The sequence below is a fragment of the Pygoscelis adeliae genome, unplaced genomic scaffold (assembly GCF_000699105.1).
Source record: "Pygoscelis adeliae isolate BGI_AS28 unplaced genomic scaffold, ASM69910v1 Scaffold537, whole genome shotgun sequence".
Taxonomy (NCBI): Eukaryota; Metazoa; Chordata; class Aves; order Sphenisciformes; family Spheniscidae; genus Pygoscelis; species Pygoscelis adeliae.
The window spans coordinates 376,507-399,243 of record NW_008825213.1 but is presented as its reverse complement, the minus strand read 5'-3'; the positions used below and the strand labels follow the sequence as shown (position 1 = coordinate 399,243).

At 49.1% G+C, this 22,737-nt stretch overlaps 2 protein-coding genes across 2 annotated transcripts in view; one reads left to right on the top strand and one right to left on the bottom strand.

Annotated features, from left to right (window-relative positions):
- The window catches only part of DOT1L (DOT1-like histone H3K79 methyltransferase), a 54,709-nt gene extending 47,727 nt beyond the window's left edge, over positions 1-6,982 (top strand). The window contains exons 25-28 of the mRNA XM_009329086.1: positions 371-576; positions 1,347-1,411; positions 1,904-2,875; positions 6,791-6,982. Of these exons, the coding sequence (XP_009327361.1) occupies positions 371-576; positions 1,347-1,411; positions 1,904-2,875; positions 6,791-6,798 (1,251 nt within the window). The 3' untranslated portion in view covers positions 6,799-6,982. The remainder of the gene's footprint in view (positions 1-370; positions 577-1,346; positions 1,412-1,903; positions 2,876-6,790) is intronic.
- An 11,573-nt stretch (positions 6,983-18,555) lies between these two features.
- The window catches only part of PLEKHJ1 (pleckstrin homology domain containing, family J member 1), a 7,833-nt gene continuing 3,651 nt past the window's right edge, over positions 18,556-22,737 (bottom strand). The window contains exons 4-7 of the mRNA XM_009329085.1: positions 21,987-22,053; positions 19,666-19,756; positions 19,412-19,475; positions 18,556-18,728 (exon numbers count right to left, since the gene is read on the bottom strand). Of these exons, the coding sequence (XP_009327360.1) occupies positions 18,663-18,728; positions 19,412-19,475; positions 19,666-19,756; positions 21,987-22,053 (288 nt within the window). The 3' untranslated portion in view covers positions 18,556-18,662. The remainder of the gene's footprint in view (positions 18,729-19,411; positions 19,476-19,665; positions 19,757-21,986; positions 22,054-22,737) is intronic.

Genomic DNA, 22,737 nt, shown 5'->3' with positions numbered 1-22,737 from the left:
ATTGACTAAATAGCATAAGAGTGCCAGAAGCATATGGCATTCTTGCATAATTAAGCCAGCTATACAAGTTGTGTCATGTGATCCTGCAGTGGTAGTTTGGGGGAAGAAAAAAAGTGATTATCCCATGTCTTCATTTCTATGTTTAAAGATGAAATCAAAGAATGAAAATTAGATACTTTCCAAATTGTATTAAAGCTTTCATCCCGGGCTCTAATGAGGGATGGTGTGTAACAATGGCAGTGCTAAACAAGCAGCTGTTGGCATATCCTAAAGCTGGGCAAGTTAAGCCTGCTTTTAATATCCTTAACAAGATGTCTTGTTTCTAAAGGGATGCTCTCATCTGTAACTGCTTTCTTTCCTTCTTGCCCAGGTCAATAACATTAACCAGCCTTTAGAAATAACAGCCATTTCCTCTCCTGAAAACTCCCTGAAGAACTCTCCTGTTCCTTACCAGGACAATGACCAGCCCCCGGTACTGAAAAAGGAAAAGCCCATCATTCAGACCAACGGCGTTCATTACTCTCCTTTAACATCAGATGAAGAGCAGGGATCTGAAGATGAGCACAATAGCAGCAGGTGAATACACAGGCATAGGTTTCGGGGTGAGATTTCTCTGAGAGCTGGTAACGGTGCTCTGAACTGGGAGAGGTGTGTTAAGCCTTCTTTGTTCCCTTTGCTTGGAGACCGATTCCATTATGCCAAGCCTCTTACGCGGCTGAAACTGTGAATAGGGAAGGTATTTAGGCAGTAGTACTTGAATGTGGGAACCTGCTTTTGCGGTGTTTGCAAGGCTGACAGAGTCTGGCCTCTGAAAGAACTAGTGTAGAAAAGGTTTCTTTTTGCTATGTTGCTTTGTAGGAGTACTGAGGCTGTGTATAATCTTTAAGAATCTGTCTCCCCCTCACTCCTGGTTTCAGCTTGATTCAAAATTCTTCACTTCCTGCCCCAAACTGTTGATGTGTTGCTCTGAAAATTGAGTACTTGCCACCCTTTGCTTGCCTGTGGGTGCAATTTTTTCCTTGTTTAAGGTGCTGGAAAAGTAACCACTATAGAAACGTGAGCAACAGCTTACTTCTTGTTGTGAAAGAGCAGCGACAATGAAGTCCTCTGAACGTGCACTGATCTTGGCAAAGAGCACAAATTCTGTAATAGCTTCTACTCAAAGTTTGTGGTGGATTTTTTATGCTTTTAAGTTCCTTTAGTGTAACATACAGCTTTCTAGCTGACTTGGCTTTATATGCTCTAGTCAACTGTTAAGACTTGAACATGAGGAAAATAGATTATGAGGGTAAATGTGCAACAAAAGATCTGCAATGAGTGCTATAACCTTTTTATTTTCCCACTAGAATTGAAAGGAAAATTGCAACAATATCATTGGAAAGCAAATCTCCACAGAAGACTGTTGAAAATGGTAGGTGTGAGGAATGTTAATTATTTGTTGTAATGGTTGGTCTTGGGAACGGGTGTCTGCCACTGACTGAAGTTGTTAGTCAGAAGCAGGCTTTTTTTGTGCTTCTGTGCTGCTGAGCAGAGTGCAGTTCTGCCAGGGCTTTGCATAATTGTAATTAAGACAGGTGGCTGATAATTACAGATTCTGGGTCAGTTCTTTCTGTAGTCACAGGTCACCAAAGATCTGACCGTTTTTTTCACGAACTCAGGGTTTGGGGAGGGATCTGTAGTACAAAGACTGAGGAAAAAGTACATCAGCATTCTCAAACTTTTTCAGAGCATTAAACTAAATTTTAGGGACTTTTAGGTGACCTCACAAATATTTCTGCCTTTGGATTCAGAAATAGAATTACAGACTGATAAAATGTGGGTGTTGAAAGATAAAACCCTGTTCTTAATGAGCAGATTCAGTGAATGCTGTTTTTTGACACTTATAAATTTTCTTCCAAACTAGGTGGCAGCTTATCTGGGAGGAAACAAGCACAAAGCAACGAGAACATGAATAGCAGTAAATGGAAATCTACTTTTTCACCAATATCGGACATCAACCTGACCAAAACTACAGATAGTCCCTTGCAGTCGGTTTCATCTCTGAGCCAGAATTCGCTGTTTGCCTTCAGGCCGTCCTCCGAGGATAGCCTTGCCATCGACGCCAAGATCACAGCACACACAAGGAAAAGCATTGCCATGCCCTCGTCTGGGGCAGATGGGCTCAGCCCTAGTACAAACTCCACTAACGGATTCACGTACAATGGTGGACTGTCAACTGACATTGGTTTACACAGCTTTATCGATGGTGCTTCTCTTCCGCATAAGGCTTCAGACGTGACGACTTCCAACTGCTCCCTGGGTTTCCAGTCACAGCGAAGCAAAGATGTGGGAGTATCGGAAACGAATCCTTTTTTGAACAAGAGGCAACTCGAAGGCCTCAGCGGCACGAAAGGAGAAGATTTAAATCGGTCAGGGGTCAAAGGCAAAGAGATCAGCGAAATAAGCATTCGTACTGGGGGTTCTTCAGAAAAAAACTCTTTGCAGCATAACGGAAAGGTCGGCAAAGGAAGGGACCGAGATGTGGAGTTTAAAAATGGCCACAACCTTTTCATTTCTGCTGCTGTTTCATCTGGTGGCCTTCTGAATGGTAAAAGCCTTTCTACTGCTGTTTCTTCAGCAGGCAACCCAGCATCTTCTGTTCAGACGCACCATCCTTTCCTAAACACTTTGACCACTGGATCGCAGTTCCCCCTCGGCCCCATGGCCTTGCAAGCAAACCTCAACTCGATGACAAATTCCTCAGTATTGCAGTCCTTATTTAATTCAATGCCAGCTGCTGCCAGTCTGGTCCACGTGTCATCAGCTGCAACCAGACTGACTAATTCTCACACTATGGGGAACTTCTCTCCTGGGGTTACAGGTGGAGCAGTTGGAGGTAGGCAGAACTCTTTCTCTGGTATAAGACAGGGCCTAAAGGAAAGTCTGACACTGCCTCTCCAGGGGTGAAACCCTTTCACTTCTGCAGGATGTGAAGCAGATCTGTCCCACATAACCAGTCTCCTCTATCTCTCGGAAATGCTAGGATGAGTTCAGATCCCCACAGTGAAATCTTGTGAGCTTTGTCTACTAGATGAGCTTGTTGTATCACCTTAATGAAAGAATCCACCCAGACTTTGTGATTTCATAATGTATGCTTGTGTTGGAACCAACTTAGGTCTGCCTGCAGGTAAAAGATTTAACTTGTCATGGTACCAAGTTAAGGATCTCTAACTTGTCAACTTGAGTAAAGGTTGAGATTAGGCCTTGAATGGATTTAGCATGATCCAGGAAGAGCAAAACATCAGTGCCTCTTCAGAGGAGATGGTGTTGGGAATTTGCGTAGCATTCTGGCTCTTGAATGGACGTGAAGAGCATTTCTTTGCCAGGAAGGGCAATGCCATATGCACCTTGCACTTCTGGGATTCTGCACAGGCTTGGCTTCTGTGGCCCAAACTGGAGACAAGCTGGCAGGACTAGAAGATAGTCTGAACCTGCCGTTACTAAGTGTCCAAGGCAGTTTTTCTTACCTGTCCATAATCATTCAGGCACCATGTCGGGAAATCCTAACTCTCACATCTCTCAGCACATAGATTTGCTGGAAATACAATCTCCCCTCTGCTGCCCTGTAAGTGGGAAAGCAGGAGGGTGGGGAGGGAAGAGCAGCAGTTTGAGTCTTCAGATAAACAACTCTAGAGACCACGTAATCTCATCAAAAGTCTACCCGTGTGGTATAGAACTGACAGTTCTTGGGTCTGACCATTTTTCCTCGTGGCATTTAGAGGTTGGCAGTAGGAAAGGTAAGTGAAATCTTTTGTACCTCCTGGCCTGCACCATTATCTCTCATTGCTTGCTGCCTTCTCATGCTGCATATTTTTGTATGTGGCTGTAACTATTATAATTTTGCTTTTTTCTTTTTTTTTTTTTTGCTTTTTTGTTTTGTTTCTCTTGTCACTTGAGACTGTACAAAGCCCATCTGTTGAAGCTGAGTTTTTCTCTCCTGTTTGCAGGTATTTTTAACCATGCGGTGCCTTCTGCCTCCTCTCCTCATCAATTTGGAGCCAGTTTCAGCAGCAGTGCTGTCTCTAGCAGCACAGTGCTAAGCTTAAACCCTCTGCAGGCTGTTGCCAGCACCTCATCCTCATCCTTCCCACCCCCTTCCTCTAATTTAGTAACATCTAGTGAGACTAGATCTGCTCAGCACCTCAACAGAGCGCCAGTGCAATCTGTTTTCCATTCCCCTCCACCGCCCCCTCCTAACGTTTCATTGCCCCCACCTCCTCCATTACTTGCTTCTAACTCCGAGCCTGCGCTTCTGCAGAACCTGCCATCCATCCCACCTGGCGAAGCTTTTTTGCCATCCTCTTCTGCTGCTTCTGTCCAATCTGCTAATGCTTCTTTGTCTATTAAGCTAGCTTCTCTCCAGCACAAAACCTCCCGCCCCTCCTTTACAGTCCATCACCCGCCTCTGCCCCGTTTGGCGCTGGCACAGTCCGCGCCTATGATCGCGCAGTCCAACGCAGCTGGCACGTCCGCTATGTGGGTTACACTTGGCATGCAGTCTCCTTATGCTTCGCACCTTTCTGGGGTTAAGCCACGATAAAGAGCTTGCTTAGCTAACAGTTCTTATTTTGTAAGGTAAGGCTAGAGAAAAAAAAAGAGGAGTTTTGTACAAGATGCTGAATGATGCTTCTTCCTTTTCAGAGATAGGTTGGGGATGGGCTCTGTGAAACAGAGAAACCTCTAAAATGTGGGAAGCAAAGAATTGATGGCAGAGGATGGAGTCTTAATGCTCTCTGTTCTGGGAGTCAGGATTTCTCGACAAGGAGTGCTCACAATAGTAACTCTGGTCTGTCTCATCTGACATTAGGATTATGTTCAGGTTGAGATCACTTCATGAAAATGTTTATTTCTGAAGATCAGTAATCAGGAGGAAATGTCTATTTTTAAGTATGGTTTTATACAGCTATTGGAAGTGGTTGTTTCCTACTTTGATTCCCCCCTCCCCTCTTCTTGCCCTCCGACACAGACTGTTGCATCTCCACAAGTCCATGTTTGCATAGCGTTAGGATGCGTGATGCTGCTGCTTTGTGACTGTATGTGGCAATGCGGTGGTCTTGATTTTACTGTCAGTCAACAACAGCTGCTCTAAATAATCATAAAGTCAAAAATCTCTAGGTTACAAGCTGCAGCTTTGTCTTGGAGAGCAAATGCACTGGTCTTGCAGTTCATGTGCCCCCTGCATCAATGGAAAACACAACCACAGGTAGCGAAGAAGGGTTGTAATTTATCTGTGCGCTGCAGCTTTATTGGACTTGCCTGCTAGGGCTAACAGTAACAGACTCCATCAGATGCTGTATTTATGCTCACTTAGCAATCACTGGCTTACTGAGTAGACTGTGAATGAGAACATAGGGAATCTGCAGGGTTAACTGTCGTCCATGCTTCATAAAGGCTGGGGCCATAGAAGAGAGGAGGGTTTCCGGAGACTGTATGCATTTTTACTGAAGCAGGTATTTAAATGTCTTTAGAGCAACTCCAGAATAAAGTGTACCACCACAGAGTTGGGTACTGTTGTTCATGAAAATACTCTGTGGCATCCTGATGTAACAACTTGTGCTTGCAAACTTAAATCAGTATGTTAGGCCCCAGAGCTTGCTCCGTGCTTTTCTTGTAGGTCTTTGATGTTGTTGCTGTTCACTGATACCAAAGCTACATACAATATATGGTTGAATACTCTTTGCCGCTTATAAAACATATGACTCAATTACAATATACCTGAGAGATTCTTTTGACTGTGCATTGTGTATAGTGTCTTCATCATCAAATTGCTCCACAGACACGAACAAATCCTCATTAGGCTTTTGTGAGGCACGTAAGTATTACCTCCGTCCTTCTATACGAGAAAGTGAGGCTGAGGAAGAGTTTTGAGTAATGTGGTCCCTGTGTGCCAGCAGAGACCAACAGTGTGATGTGGTTACAGAATGGGCCTGAAAGACCCTGAATAGAAACAAGATGGGGGAAAAGGGGCAAGGAGGGTTAGGCTTGGGGTTTTGTATACGTGAGCGACTCAAGCGAGAGCAGTGTGAAAGCCTTCTGCTGAAGCAGTTGCCTTATCTGGAACTGAGGTCATATTGGGCTAGACTCCATACCATCGGATGTGACGGTCCCTGTCACAAAAAGGTTCTGAGCAAAACAGGCAAGGCACAACAGTGACGTATGGAGAAAAGTAGCTGGATGACAAAGCTGGATTGTGGAGCAAAGGAGCAGAAATAATGCTACCAGGAGATGGTGTATGACAGACGTACCGTAGTTGTGGTCCCGCTCCGTGTGACTCTTGAACGTAGGTCAAATATTTGAGCCATTTCATTGACTTCAGTGTGAATACGTGCGCTCAGAGTCCTTGATGAACCAAGGGTGAAATCTGGAATCGGGGGCTAAAATAAATTGCTTTGCTTCTCATAATGTTTCTCCCACAGGGTAATAAAAAATTCAAAGCAGATTAGTGTGTGCTAGAAAAAGGTGAAGTGGGGCAACACTTCCCTCCCCCTTCGAGGTTGGTCACAGGAGGACAGACTTCAAGATGGTTACACTGCCAGAAAGTTTTAAAAACTGCAATAGCCAGGAGGGGCCGCGTGTCGCTCTTGGAGGCATCCTTTCTGTTTAATGTCTAATTGCAGTTGGGTCAAGAGTTGCTCCTCCTTTGCTGGCTAACGAGGTCTTGGAGCAATGTAGAAATGATTGACACATCTAACACACAGTAGATTTTTGTCTTTTATTTAGATGAGTCTCTTCCTCTCCTCCTGTTGTGCAGGTAACTAGGATTTCTACCTCAACCCAATGTGACCTATGCAAGGACAACGTGGACCAACTTCACTCGGCTTCCACTGAAAGGTGCTCACCTGGCCTGTGCAGGGGTTTCTACTCTCTTACTACTGGACAAAATAAAAACATAAAAAAGACCTAAACAACAGAGAAAATATTTACTGTGAATCTGAGTAAAAAAGAAAAAAGGAGAAAAAAAAAAAAAAAGGCAAAAGAAATGCTTAAAGCTCCAGTTTGTATTGTTGATAGTTTAGATAAAGTATTTATCTTTTTTTTAAAGTGAAAACAATTTTGACTTATTTTATTCCACCTAGAATCACAAATACAACTTATTATTAAATTCTCTGAATAATAAAGGACTGGCACACCAGCAGAGATGTAAAGAGCCTCCTCTCGGTGCTATTTCATCCGTCAGAACTGTGCCTCTAGTTTGAATCCTTGGTGCTGAATTTGAGGGTTGACCAATGCCAAACCCAGTTCTCAGAAGGGTCTGCAGTTTATTTATTCAACTTACTCTGTTCATATACCAAATTCCACTTGGTTTGCGGCAGTGTGAGCTACAGAGAAAGACGGTCTTCTATCTAATGTTTTCTTTTAATTTGAACCGAGCCGGGCGCTGTGTTAACTGGGTGGTTTTTAGTTGTGTTCATTACAAACAAGAACTCAGTACTCCCCTCTGGAGTGGCAGCTAGAGTACCTGGGGTGGCCCAGGCAAGCTCAGCCAACGCAGGCACAGTCTGAGCAGAAGAAATTCAAGTCCTGCCCCATTCGAACTACTTCACTGGGCCATTTGCAGTTGCTGGTGGCACTCAAGTCACTGTGAATTTTGGTAGCTAGTCTGGTAACTTGTTTTGGGATGTCATTGGCATATGAACAGGGTGCATAATCACTGGTATTGGTCAGGCCCTTTTTACCAACGTTGGGAAGACTGAACGTAGTGCTTTTGTACTGGTGCAGGTAGCAGATTTTCTCAGCTTGTTGTTTTTGTTCCAAGTACAATGTATTTTGTTAGTAGGGTTTTGATACTTGATTCAGAAATGGCTTAGCTGTGTACGTTTATTGACAAAGTGCATTTTGCTTTTGTATTTCTTTGCTTTAAGTAGGTCTAAATGGTATTTCACAAAAACACCAGAATCTAGCTTACCGTGCTGCCACACTATCAAACTGGTGCAGTTAATTGTATTGTGACTTGGTGTTCTGTGTACAGAAAGTGCCGCTCGGAGCAGCGGCTGTATTTTATAGAGATGTGATGAAAAATTATAAATTTCATATACTTTATTTCATTTATTTTTAGATTGTACAATGCACAGTAAACTTGTAAAAACTTATTTATTCAAGTGCACAAAGTGAGGAGAAGGATGATTTATTAAGTAGAAATCACGCTGGTCTGTAGTTCAGACTGGACCAAGCACCAATAAAGGAAACTACAGTAAAAGAAGGGGAATTGCAACAGCAAAATGACTAGAAGAAAAACACATTTAGGCTTTGGGAAACATCTGCCTGCTAGCCCCGGTGCTCTGAGGGGCAGCATTGACTGCTCTGCGTCAGAGGCACTCACTGTCCTTAAATCCCTTCTAGGTCGCTAGTGCTCCCTAATGAGTCTCCCACCTCCAGCAATCAGACATTCACCTTAGACTTGAGCCCTGCCTTACCAGCCACCTGATGGAGCATCCCGCGGTCACAAAAAGCTGGGCTGAACGCATTAGCTGTTTAACTCCTGCCTCTGTTTTTCAAGTAGGCAAGATGCTTCTGCCCTCATGTGCTCTCTCCTGCTACCTGGATCCAGGAGGGACGGTTGTGAGCGCCATGCTGGCCGTGTTCAAGAGAGTGGTGGGGGAGAGGTGCCGTAACAGCTCCTACCCTCTACAGGGTTCAGTTAGGCCCTTTTCTCTGTACCTCATCCCCAGCAATCTCAGTAGAGATGTAGGACAAAGTGCAGTTCTTTTGTTGATTTGTAAGTGTGTCTTCCATAGGCAGCCTCTGTGCGCAGAAACTGTTGATCTAACTTTGCCTTCTTATTCACTGGAAAGGGAAGGGATTGATAGCCCTGGAAATGAGGGACGTTTTGGAACTGTTTTCTGCTTTGCATGTGGGAGAGGACTTGACAGCAGTGCGCCCTGCTGAGTTATTAATAGCAAGATGAAAACCTGGAAAAGGGCAAAAATGCTCAGAGGGTGATAGCTGAGAAACATCCAGTAGCTTCTAGTAGAAGCTGTACACAGTTTATGTCCTGGAATCCAGGAAGACAATGTAACCCAGATGTCTTGCAGCTGGGAGTTGGGCAGCTCTAGCTGCTTCCAGATCCTTGGGTAACTGGAAGTTGCAGAGCTGCCTTAGCATCCTTCCCAGCAAATGGCAGAGTGCTCAGGTCTTTGAAGGCTTTAAATTGGTAGGCTGTGCCTGAGCAATGGCTGGAGGGGCAGCCGCCCTAATTACATCTCCCCCCTATCATTTATATCCCCGATGAGAGAGAGATGAGGAAATACAAGTAGAAGCTTTTAATCACTCTGCTTTTATCGGATCCTGTTCTGAAAAGGGACCAAGATACAGTGCTCCTTGGACCTCTTGTGCCCCACTTCATCTCAAACTGCAGAAGACATCCGGCAAGAGAACTCGGCTGCCATTGCTTGTTCTGTATGGGGAGGGTTCACTTGTGCTCATACCCGAGGCGCTCACAGGACACTAGCAAAATGATGCCTGTTTGGAGAAGGAACCGACTCGCGGAGCTCTGTCAAACCTGCTGTGCTTTCCAACACCTGCTCGAGGCCCGTATCGCCCAGCTGGCTCCTGGCAATCCTCGGCTGAAGAGGATGGCCAGATCCTTGTTGCAGGAATGACTTGCTTTGCCCCGAGGTTCACGGCATTTCAGGAATCGGTGTCTGGAGGAGCAAGACAGAACTGTCAGATGTGATTTAGTGGTGGACTTGGCAGTGGTAGGTTTACAGTTGGACTTGAAGGTCTTTTCCAAACTAAATGATTCTGTGACCCTTCGGAGCAAAGGCCCCGGGCAAGGAATTCGTCATCTGCTCTCCAGTGGGTGTTGTGGAAAAGCAAGACCCCCTCTGTCCCTCGGTGTCACCTGTGGTAGCGGGTGCTTTGGTGATCAGTAGTCAGCCGGTGTCTATTGCAGGACTTGTTCACGAGCAGCCATTGGAGGTCGGCAGCACAAGCCCGCTCGCTGTAGCTGAGCACACGTGTGCTATCAAGACGTTTTCAACTACCCAGCATTTTGGAGTCTGTGACTCTCCAGCCGTCATCTGGGAAGGCAAAAGGAAACCAGATGCTGACCCAGGAATAAACGCGTAGTTGGGACGTACTTGAAAGGGATTCAGTCTGTCGGCCAACCCTGCTGAGCATCTGCTTCAGCCTCCTGGGGTCCACTGGGACCGGGCCTTCATCTACCTCTGCATCTCCTCAGTGCTGTCATTCCCAGTGACCTGATGTTTCCATCTTGGCAGCCCACGCTGCAGGAGTCTGGAGCTGCTCTGGCCTTGCCAGTGTCTTCCACCCACGCCTGGCACCGTTGGCACCTTCACCTTGCAATGCATTGCACAATTGCAATGTGCTTCACTTGTGCGGCAGCTCTAATCTAAATCTTTGTAGTAATCCCCACTGAGATTGTGCTTCCAGGAAGGTGCCTGATAAGCTAATGCTTGTAGGGAGTGGTGTGAGATGGGAAGCCAGGCAAGTGCCGGTTCTGGACTGACGTCTTAGTATTGCGTTAGCTGGGAGATGTTGTTGCCAAGAGATTTGTGTTGTCATCTTCCCCACTCCCTGATCTTTTATTGCTTTGCCATAATCTCGGGCAAGTTCAACTTGTTTCTCCTCGGTCTGCAAAATGGGGAGAGCATTCACCTTGCTGTAGGGTTGCTGAAGGAATAGCTTTGAGATGTTAAGATCTGATCCATATGGCTACAAGAATAAGACCCTCGTGACCCTACTGTAGGAGTGCTGTGCCAGAGGTCTGAAACCTGTTTTCAATAATTGGAGATACTTTTGAGTAATCAAAGCCAAACAGCCAGTTCCAAAAAGGAATTCCTTCTGCGTTACCACATCCTGCCGGGTCCAGTTGTTTCGTGGCTGTCACACATGGTCCTTCTCCTCCACGCTGCTGCTGCCAGTGAGGGACTCATCAGGAAGCTAAAATATATCTTGTAGCACATATGTTGCCAAAAAAAAATGGAACTTCCTGAGCACTGGGCTGAGCAAAACCTGTGCCCTGCTGCTAAATGTCAGCCTTGAGGAACAAGCCTTGCGCGCTCTTCCTTTTTTGGTGATTTGCTACTTCTGGCTCGCGCTTGCCGGGTTCAGTCCACTGAGACCCACCGTGCTGTGAGGCTGGGAGTGCTCCAAAAGCGCTAAACCTAAACTCGCTATTTGCCGCAGATTAGTCATTCAGCAACAATTCTTCCATTAGCCAGGGGTGTCTGGGGCACCCAGCAGTCAGATTTGTCTGCTTTTCGTGTAGCTGACGGAGAAAGTGGGAAAACATTGTGGGAGGACATAGAGGTTTGGGTTGCTGAAACCGAGCTGATGTGCAGGATGATGGGGAAGTCGAGCTGTCCCTGCATCGCCTCTTGTTTTGGTGCAAACGAGGCTGTTTCCTTTAGGGAGGTGTGGATCGGTCTGGACAACCATAATGATGGGAAGCATCTTAGTTCAGGTTGTGGATGCAGTGGGAGAGAGGCAAAGGGGAAGCTGCCAACAGCAGGGAATGCAGCGCGTCCTAGATGTATGTGACGTTTAGAGAGAGAGCCCCGTCTCCAACTAATTTCTTCTAATAGCAGGAACTCATGTCTCCTTGGCCAGACAAACGTTGAAATATTTTCTTGTGCTTCCATCTCGTGTCCTTCCTTCCTAGTGGTGATAGCTGCTTTATCTTTTAGCACACGGTTTGTGCTCACCCCGCTGTTCGCTGGGGTTTGGCCTGGCTCTGGGTGTGGGCTCAGCCTGGGTTGTGAAGCCTGAATTCCCCCTGTGCCAGGAACTCGCTGGTGGGATGGGCACGTGGGGATGAAGGTGAGCTTGTAGGGTCCGAATCGGTGATTTGCACCTACAGTCGCTGAAGTACCCCAGGCAGGAAGGTTGCATCACTTGATCGTGAAGAGATCTACTAGTCACTGGTTTTGTGAATCGAGAGCTTTCAAATCCCCAGGACTTGACACTCCTCAGCCTGAAACTCGCCCAACTGTTTGTCACACTCTGTTACTTAATCTCAAGTCAAAGTGTTGAGCAGCTTTTTTCTTTCTTTAGTCAAACTTAATACCTGAGCCAGTAACTTCTTCATTTGAAATCTGCTGAGCAGATGGGTTTCAGGCTTGATAAGCTCTTCCATTGCATCTGAATAACATTTCAAAATGGAGCATTGCTTCAATACTGCTTGGCCATCGTGGCTGGTCGGGGTTGACTGCGTGGCTCAGTGCAGCGTGGTCAGGCGTGTGGGTGCCTGCCTTCACCCTGCTGGGGGCAAGAGTTTCCTTCTGAGAGGCGTTGGTGACACTTCTCTGTGCAGACATATCTGGGATAGTTGCTTTGCCTCAGAAAATAAATGGGAGGGGTGTGAGCAGGAAGGAGATGGATGTAAGCCAGGTCTGCCTCGCCTGCTTTTATTGCAGCGTGGATTCACGCCAAATGCAGTGCGGCTACAACAGCGTTTGCAGGTCAGGTGCTCCCCACCACAGTGGATTTACTCCCTGTGGTGATCAGGTTCTGTCTCGTCCCAGCCTTCCCTGCAGAGCAGGCTGTATCTGCCCATACTGCTGGGCTTCCCCTTCCAGGAGAAGGTTTCTTGCTCTGGAGTAACGAGGCCATGGAGAGGCAGCTTGGGGTGGCCTCCAGGGACCTGTGTGGTTTGATTCTTGCTAGGATTGTGTATGTAGAAAGCAGCATCTGCTCCCCCCACCCATTATTTTTCCACTTGGAAGAGAGTCCAAGCAGAGGAGAGACTGAGCGATTGCATGGCAGGAGAGAGCATCAGCGGATGCAGAGCTGGTATCTGCAGCGGGGTAGACTTGGCTCTTGTTCAGCTGATTGTTTTTTGTGGGAGACAGCGTCACGGTGAGCAGTCTGAGGGCCAGCATGCGCTTTCATCCCCTCCGAGCTTATTCAGGGGGCCCACCTCTTTGTGACTCCTGTGGATACGCCAGTGGCCCTTGCATGAGGACCTGTGGGACCTGTGCCCTCGTGATGCTCCCGCAGCAGGGACTCAGCACAAGGTGTTCCCCAGCAGCGGTGTCACTGTAGGCAGCAGCACGGCTCTGCGGACAGGGGAGGTTTGCAGGATTGGGCCTTTACGTTGCCCGCTGACCCAGCAGCCTTTTGTGGTTGCCTGCCCCGGGTTGCTGAAGGTTTTGCCGCGTTGCTGGAAGAGGAGACTTCCAGTGCCGGGAGCATGTTTTCAAGCTGCTCATCAGAGACTCCCCTCCTGGCTCAGACTTGGCCGTGGCCCGCCCTTCCCTGGCCGGGCCTGGAATTGGTGCTAATCACCTCCGAGCACTAGTAACAAACACGGGCTTCCCCAGCCCAGGGTCGCCGTCCCTCGCCGGAGCCGGCTGGTGCCGGTCGCAGGTGCTGCTCGCAGAAGAGCCGTTCGTTAGGACTTGGTAGCTTTGTCCTCGTGCCGACATAAGGCGGCTTTGGTTGATCAAGTCCTACGTATAACCCATTTGCTTTCTGTGTTGAAATCGGTCCTTTTAATACAGGGTATGGAAACCTGAAGATGTGTTTTGTTCTTGGAGGGAGCTATCCCAACTCACACAGGTGGCTGTCTTGAAAAATTCTGCTTTTGTTGTTTTGCCTGAGCCAAAAGCATAAAGAGGATTAAGCATTGGGAGCTCCAAACGATGATTTCTTCCGTTAAGGAACGGACGTTGTACAGTGGACTGCAAACCAACAATTAGTGTATTTTGAAATCACAGTTTGGGGAGAAGAGACTAGACAGTGTTTTTGTGAACTATCTTTGCAGCACTGAGGAAAAAGTCACAAGAATTAGATTTTTTGGAAGCACAGGTGTGTAGTCAGTGTACGAGTATTTGAAGTTTTATGGCTGTTAAAGATTTTTTTCCTCCTTTTTTTGCTCCACATTTCCGTAGCTTGCATATCAGGTTTTCAGTAAAAGATGGATTACCAGTTTTAAAAATATTGTTGTGCCATATTTTATCCTTATGCATTATAAATATATAAATATCTATTTAGACTGAATATTGCAATAAAAGATGCTATTATTGTGAACTTCAGGGTTTAAACCCGAGACAAAAAAATGGGAAATACTTCTCCAGTGTATTTGCTGTTTGCGACCCTCTTTCTGAAGAGGTTTCTTAAGTTTTTATAGTTTAAAAACAAAATCTCGTCTTAAAATTCCAAGTTTTACGATGCTAACCCTGAAGTTCTCAAGTCTTTTGTGATCCTTTGGTTTTTTCAAGGTACACCTGGTTGCTTTTCTGGTGCAGTCAAATCATTCTTTAGAAGGGTCTTGTTTCTGGAGTTAACGAGGAAAAGGTGGAATGGGTTGATCCATCCTGCTTGGCTTTTTTAACCTATTAATCTTTTAAGTGATCAATTTCAAATGAAAACCAACTTTTTAGGTCTCTGTTCTACTTAAACTTTTTAGGAGTGAGAGCCTGCCCTCGCTGAGTGGGACTTTGATGGGGAAAGCAGTAGATTATGAGGTTGCTGTTGCTCAGGAATTGATTAGTAAACTTTTAACTACTAATAAAAATCCATTTTTCAATGGATTTTTTAAAAAACCCATTTTCTTAGAACAGTGATATGGGATGTTTCCTAGTGAATAGGAATTAGTTTATATAATTTAGCCTATTAAACTGAATTATTTAAAATTCAAACTTCCCCTAATTTATCTTTTTTTTTGTTGGTTTTTTTTTTAATACTGGTAAGTTGTCCTGTCATTCCTTTCATTCTTCCATAGAAGTAGTTTGAATTCTTCTGGTGTATATATATGTATGTATAATATATATATTTCCACCCTGCCTTTCTAATTCTCCACAATGTAAGAGTTAGTTTTTCCTCCCCTCCCTCCACTTAATTTCTCGTGTCTTTACCTTGATTTGTAATTGAAACAATGCTTTGAAGTTTTGTCTTTATATTAAAGTGTATGTATTTTAATACACCGTACTGTTGTGGAGTTTCACTGCTTCAGGCGCAGGCAGGGACAGGCCCCCGCTTCTCTCCCCCGCATCCTGAATTAGGCAACGCGTTTAGCTCTGGCGAAGCTGGGGACAGTTCAGCTCTCGGGGTTTAGCACGCCAGCGGCATTGCAGACCCACTGTAGCGACGCTGCCTATTTACCCTTTTAGCCAGTAATTTCACTGCTGTAACGAAGCTGAAATCAGCCAGGCAATGTATGCAAACTTTGGAAGTGATGGCCGTAACGCTTTCTAGGCTAATTCGCTGTAGGATTCTTAAAACGAGATGAAGGCCCTGCTTCGCTGAACGCTTGCGCAGCTCGTGGAACGTGGGAAGGCTCTAGGTCGGTTTTTAGACGTTGGGAACACGTTGCAGCAGCAGTCTGACCCAGCCCCTCTTCCTGAACGCGGTGTCACGGCGCGCTACTGCCAAGTGCTCGGCTCCGTTAGCAAAAGCTTGCGCGGCCGCTGCTCCTCCGTCGTTGATCCCTGCTGCAACGCCTCCTCCAGCGCGGTGCCAAGGTGTGGAGCTGCCGGCAGTCGGGTGAGATGCCCGGTATCCCCTCCCCCCCCCGCCCAAGTTGCGCTGGACCCTGAGCTCACTGCAGCCACCCCTCCCCAGCGGTTTCGGTTTCTCAGAACAGCTCTGACTGCCACAAAGATTAAAACAAGTTTTTATTGGAAGTGTTCACTGTACAACAGATAAATGGCTTCAGTACACTTTCAGGGAGCCTGTACACAGCGCTCGTTGGAACAGGCCACTGAAACACAAAAAGCATAGTGACCGGAGTGTGAAAAATGAACAACTGTCTATAAATCACCAGCAGTTGACGCAGATCTCAAAGTGTCTAGAAGTACCATCTTCCCTTAGTCCTGAAACCTAACCCAGTGTCCTAGCACTATTCTAGAAGTTGATCTAACCAAGTTACTGGGCCTGCCGCTGGCCCGTGTAACTCTTCACAGCATTTGTCTTACATTCAGTTAAGAAATGTCATTGTTGCCTCTTAAATAAGTGTTGGGATTCTCTCCCGCTCACCCAACTGTTCCCCGTAACATCGAAATAAAATGCCCATTTTATGTACAGTGAAGATGGCGGGTGCCAGCTCTACCTTCTGAAAGGCGTGGAAGGAGAGGATGCTAGCGACAGTCCTGGAAGGCACACGGTTGAGAACTGTTAGCTACTGAAGGTGGCTGGCAGAATCGGTGAGCCTCGCTGTAGCGCTGCAATTTTGTTTGCTAGAAATGATTGAATGTTGGCAGAATTCCCGGGGCTTTGTTTATACGCGGGTTGACTTTGCGTATTGAAGAATTCGCTAATGCCGAACCTTGGGGAGCTGAGCGTGGACGTGGACGTTCTGCCTCCGAAGCTGGCTGGCAGGAGCTGCGGAAGCGTTCGCCGCTGGTAAGCCAGCGCTGAAGGCAGAGAGCTGCGATACCCGCGGTGGGGGAGCCCACGCCTGCTCTGCTCGGCCCACGCTACACAAGGGGGAACAGGGGCTGCAGCGCAGCTCTGGTTACCCTGCTGCCGAGCCTGGAGTGTGTCTGTCCGTCCTCCCTCGAGCGACCAGACAGACGAGTCTCTTTTTCACAGTAAGTAAAGCTGCTGTGTACCCCACCAGCATGTCAGGAACATGCCCCTGCGCTGAGGTAAAGCAGAGTAGGCTTGTGAGGATTAAAATGCACTTTAAAGTCATCCGAGGACACTAATTCCCTAAAGCACGAGCTCTCGTATGTTCCTCCTTTTAATCCCTCATTGCTGCTTCCACTGGAGTTGCCATCTGTCTTCAAAACTGCCCTGTTTTCTGCTTCCACCCTGTCATGCCCTCAGCTTGTTACGCAGGACAGCTGCCCCTCTGCTTATTTTGGTAATTTCTGGGGCAAGCACCTGGAACCGTTGGAGGGAAAGGGAGCATCTGGGGAGGGAAAGGAAAAATCTTGGCTTTGAGGTTAAAAATAAACCATCAGTGACATCTGCCACTCTCCTGGTGCCCGGCAGCATGAGGTAAAGAGGGAAGGCCAGGCCACTAAAGCTTGCAATATGGGCTCTTGTTTCAGCATTAACTCCCAGCCAAAGAGGAAGAGACCCAAAACTTCCCTTCTGAGCCCAGATCCCAGCACAGGCTGCTCTACCCCAGCTCGCTTACCACCTGCTGGTTAGCTGCAGAGCAGCCTTCCTGCTAGCCAGGTGGAACAAAGCCCACAGCTGAAAACCCCCACAGCTCAGGCCAGGCCCTCCTGCTGCGTTTACCTGCCCCAGCAGCGAGTCATCAACTGTCTGACAGTGTTACCTGGGACCTTCCCAAGGGCCTTTCCTGGAGCTTCTCCTTGCCTAGTTCCAGGGGAGCTGCTGCAGCCAGCTGCGTCCTCTGCTGCTGCAGGAGTCAGGAAACTGGGTCTCCTGAAGCCCTGGGTGCGGGTGTGGGGAGTGTCTTTCCATCCCTCCTCTCTGGGCAGTTTTCCTTTGTGCAGCCAGAGCGATGGCTGAAGGTGCGGAGCCTCGAGGGGAGACGTTGTTCCTTATCTCTCTGTTACAGGAGCCCCAGGGAAGGCAGCCCTTGTTCCCTGGCAGCTCACTGTGACCTTGGCAGTTTTCTGGTCTCTCCCTTTGGACACTCACAAAGGGGAGAAAAGCTGCAGCAATGGCTCAGGGAATGAAGCGTTAATGCCTGTCACAGCTCCCTGGGTTTAACTTCTGCATGCCCTGAAGCTCAAACATCCAGCCAAAGCGGAGCAGTTCCTGTCTTTACAAACCTCTCCATCTGGCTTCCCTCTCTGGGAAGCTGAGTAACTGCACAGCTTAGCCCAGCCCACAGCACTGCAGAGAGAGGCAGGATCACAACTCGGATCTCTCAGCCCCGTCTTCCCTCCCTTGTGCTTTGCAGCTTTTGTCAAGCCTCTAGGAATTAGCACCACCTGCCCAGAGAAGGGAAAAGAAGAAAACAACCCCAAGAGGCAGGTGCTCGTGGCTGCACAGACACTGCTGCCTTGACACAGGGGAGTCAATGCCCCCTCCCTGTCAGCTGGAGCTTGTGGCTGAGCGCTCCCGGTGTTAACGGAAGGCCTCCCCCTCCTCCTTGCTCAACAGCCCGGCCCTCAGGCTCTGCTAGCAGGTCTCGGCAACCGAATGGCTTTGCAATGAACAGGAGAGGGCATGACAGGGTTAACCCTGCAAGCACAGAAATGCAATCAGTTGGAGCATCCTCCTACAGCAGGGGGATGAACAACCCTCAATGGCTCCCTTGGAGCCTGCAGGAAGAGCCTGAGCCAGAAACGCCGAGTAGCTCCCTGCAGGAGAGGGACAGGGAGGAAGAGGAGGGCTAGAGCTGGCCCAGGGCCTGCCCCAGAAGCTCCAGGCCAGAGGGCTGCAAGCCCGCGCTGGAGGACAGCAGGTGCTGGGAGCTCTGCTCAGTCCCTGCCTCCTCTGCTCTCGCTGGGAGCCAGGGTGGTTTGACTCCCACCGCCGCAGCGGTGCAGTGTCAGCTCAAGGGCAGAGTCTGCAGGGAGCAGTTGAGAGCGGCTGCCTCCACAGCTGGGGCAAGCGGGAATGTGCAATGAATTCCCTTTAAAAAAATCATACAAAATTATTTGGCTAATAAATTAAGAAGTCACTTGGTCACCGCTGTGGGGAACTGCTGCTGTTCTTCCCGGGGGCGGGGGGCTTGGGGGTGACCCTCCAGGGCGAGTCTGGGGCCAGAAGCCAGTTCAGCCCAGGCGAGGGGATTATTGCTTGCGTGTTCCCAGCTGGAAGCGGGCTTCCTCGGAGATCCCATACTGCTCCAGGGGGTCCTGCAGCACAGGAAGGCACCAGTGAGACACAGACAAGGGGGGAGGCCAGCAGGACTGTCCCTCAACCAGTCTGCAGTCCCGGGCTGGGCTGGGTGCCGATTCCAGTCGTGTGCTGGATTTACCCCAGTCCAGCCCTTGGCTGCTGCTTCTGGTGCAGAAAGTCAAGCACTCCCCGGGGAGGACACGGCAGATAACCAAGGTTCACAGGCTGTATTCAGTCCACGCTGGCACAGGAGCGCGCGGGTGAGCCGCAGCCACCTCCGTCACCTCGAGCAGGGATGCTCCGAGGAGCCTGGCAGAGGTGTGAGCAGCATCTCAACCCACGTACGCTCTGATCTGGCCAGGGCTGCCTGTGAACTCTTCCAGGGAACCAGTGGGGGTCCAGGCTAGCCCAGGCCAGACCTGTCCGGCTACAAACCTCGGGCCACTCCACCACGCGAAGAGTGTGCGTACGAGAGCCGGAGCTGAGCAAGACAACGCAGGCTGCTCGGCAGAGGAAGACTCTCAGGTCTGGCTGTCGAGACCGTGGCTTCAGAAGCTGGCTTACTACGGGATCTCTTTTGTACACATGGCAGCAAACAGCCTCGTGCAGGACAGTTGGCGGCAACACCCGAGATCACCAGCCTCTGCTCCAGTCCAAACCCATCGGTCACCACCTGACAAGACGACTGCGAGGGACTCACCTTCCCTGTCATTTTCTGGATCTCATTCCGGTAGAAAATCAAGCTCCTCCTCATGAACTCATAGCTGTAAGACAGGAACAGACCACACGGCAGGCTGAGCAGAAAAGGATGTAGAGAAGCTTCAGATGCTATTTAGAGCTGAAGGGAAGCTTGCCTGGGAGGAGACGACCTCTTTCCTCCCTGGGTTCACCACAAGGTGATCCCAGAAAATGAACAGCATAGAGTGCAGGCCTCGCACTAGCGGCTCAGCCTACCTGGCTCGCTTGAGTGCCTCAATCCACTCCTGACACTGCTCTTCGCTGTCACATTCGAAGCAGTATTTCCTCTCCGGCTCCTCAATGAAACCTGCCAGGGATAAGGAAAAGGTTTAAGGGAGGTCCTGGCAGAGCTGCCTGCGCTCCACTGTTCTCCCTCCCCAGCAAGAGCCACTCTTCCAGGCCACAGTTAGTGCCTCTCCTCAACTAAGGCGATCTGTGAACAAGCTGGTAAGCCAGGCCTCTGTCCGCTCTCCCTTACCCTGGGTGGCTCCCGGCTGGCCTGGAGCAGCTGCCTACAGCGTTCCGCAGCTTGGAGCAGCCAAAGACTTCAGAGAGGAAAGAGCAACTTCTCAAACTGAGAGCGACAGCTCGGAAATGGACCCGGACCAACACGGCCAGATTCGGGACTGAAACTCCCCGAGCCTCCTTGCAAACAGTCACCAGAGATTCAGTAATCAAAGTGGAAAATGGCTCCAAGGAAGTGATTTCGATATATGCAGAGGGCAGCCATCTGAGGAATTAAATTGCACTCGGAGAAGGCACTGACCTGTCTTTGCTCGAGGCTTTTAGGAATTTGGTACTGTGCACAGTGGAAAGCAAGTCCCCGTGCAACTCCAGTTCTCTACCAAGACAGAATCAGGACATCTAATTAATTACATTGTCCCCAGAGCTCTGCTCTTGAGTACACAGTCCAGAGATCTAGGCTGCTGCTGAGAAGTAAGTGGGTCAGACTGCATCAAACCCCTCAGGGCTGCCGTGCGGGGACACAACCTGACTCCGGCTGCCATCGGTTTTAACACTTTTCTCAGGAATCCTCATTCACCAGAGCTCTCGACAGTCCTAAAGCCCCAGAAATTCGGAGCGTGGTGCTTAGAGAGATCGGTATGTTCGGGCTGTTTGAGGGTCCTTTGGAGAGAGCGAGAACAGCACCTCTCCCACCTAAAAGAGGAGACAAGGCTCTGCACAGAAAAGCAGCTGTGCCCGACAACAAGGCCAAAAGATATGGGGATGGCCTTGGAGAAACATCCTGTTATTTTCGCCACATACCTCTCGCACAATGATTAGCTGTTGGATGAAAGGCTGCTTACAAAGGACGACGCACCACGAGCCAGCTGGAGCCGTGGCTATCAACACAAGGACAAACAGCGTGGCGGGAGGATTGGTGCTAGATTAGCCCGACAGATGGTTTATCTGAGGCTCACTTTTTTTTGATAAAATGCAATAGCACAGAAGCAGCAATCTGTCAATACCAAACCCTCCTAGAGAGGGACTTCCACAAGCCCTAAGCCGTGGTCCGTCTGTTGTTCCTGCTTCTCTCCTCACGTGCAGCTGTGCAAATCACACAGACTGTTTCAGCCAGCAATGAAATACCGCCGTCCTTGGGACGGGGCACGGCAATGCCAGAGTAACAACTGGCAGCTGACGAGGGCCGAGGGGCACTAACCCCATGGAGGAGGAGGAGGAGGGCCGAGGGGCACTAACCCCATGGAGGAGGAGGAGGAGGGCCGAGGGGCACTAACCCCATGGAGGAGGAGGAGGAGGGCCGAGGGGCACTAACCCCATGGAGGAGGAGGAGGAGGGCCGAGGGGCACTAACCCCATGGAGGAGGAGGAGGAGGGCCGAGGGGCACTAACCCCATGGAGGAGGAGGAGGAGGGCCGAGGGGCACTAACCCCATGGAGGAGGAGGAGGAGGGCCGAGGGGCACTAACCCCATGGAGGAGGAGGAGGAGGGCCGAGGGGCACTAACCCCATGGAGGAGGAGGAGGAGGGCCGAGGGGCACTAACCCCATGGAGGAGGAGGAGGAGGGCCGAGGGGCACTAACCCCATGGAGGAGGAGGAGGAGGGCCGAGGGGCACTAACCCCATGGAGGAGGAGGAGGAGGGCCGAGGGGCACTAACCCCATGGAGGAGGAGGAGGAGGGCCGAGGGGCACTAACCCCATGGAGGAGGAGGAGGAGGGCCGAGGGGCACTAACCCCATGGAGGAGGAGGAGGAGGGCCGAGGGGCACTAACCCCATGGAGGAGGAGGAGGAGGGCCGAGGGGCACTAACCCCATGGAGGAGGAGGAGGAGGGCCGAGGGGCACTAACCCCATGGAGGAGGAGGAGGAGGGCCGAGGGGCACTAACCCCATGGAGGAGGAGGAGGAGGGCGGAGGGGCACTAACCCCATGGAGGAGGAGGAGGGCTGAGGGGCACTAACCCCACTGTCACCAGAGAAACAGCGGGAAAAGCAGGAACTAAGCAGCAAAACATTTCCTTTTACGTAGCACTATTTGCCGTAAGAGAAAGGCAGAGGGAACGCGTACACAGAACTCACTGATTGAGAAGACGTTCTCCTCTTCTTTGGTGATCCTGCAGTGCTCCAGCAGCAGAGCTCCAATGGGCTGGAAAAGACCCGGAGAGAGGGTTTAGCCCACGTCGTCCACCAGTGCGACACTGGTCTGAACCCACCGAGTTTGCCTAGTGCCTTTTAAGCAAGTGTCATAACCTGGTGCTACTTTTAAAGTAATTCAGTCTAATTGCATGAGTGTTCCGTGTTCTTTTAATCGGCCTTTTTGTGTCTGCTGACATGCTTCATTGTGCTAGTCTTACCCCTAACACTTTGCGTACATTAATTAGGTGTTAAACATTTCTACTCGCTCGGATTCAGCCTGGGCTTTAGCATTCGCTTCCGTGACGCGAAGACAGCGAAGAAGTTTACTTCCTTGCTCGGTAAATCAAACAAAGATGAAATATTTAACACGACACACAGAACAACTCCCGTCGTACTTCGTAAGGGCAGTCCTCAAGCCTCGCGAGAGGGTAAGAACAGCGTGTTGGTGAACTGGAACAGCTCAGGATAAACAGACACACGGTCGGTACTCTTTGCTAGCCAGTGCACACTGAGCAAGGACACGAGACCCAAAGGGTGATACAAGCCATAAACAAAAGCGACCCACAAGCAAATTCCTTTGTCCAAGCTAAACAAAATGCGAGAGGCAAATAAGGCAGCAGGGAAGATACTGAAAAACCTGCTTTACTTTGTATTCCTGGCACAACTGTTTTACATTAGCACCCTCCACCTACCT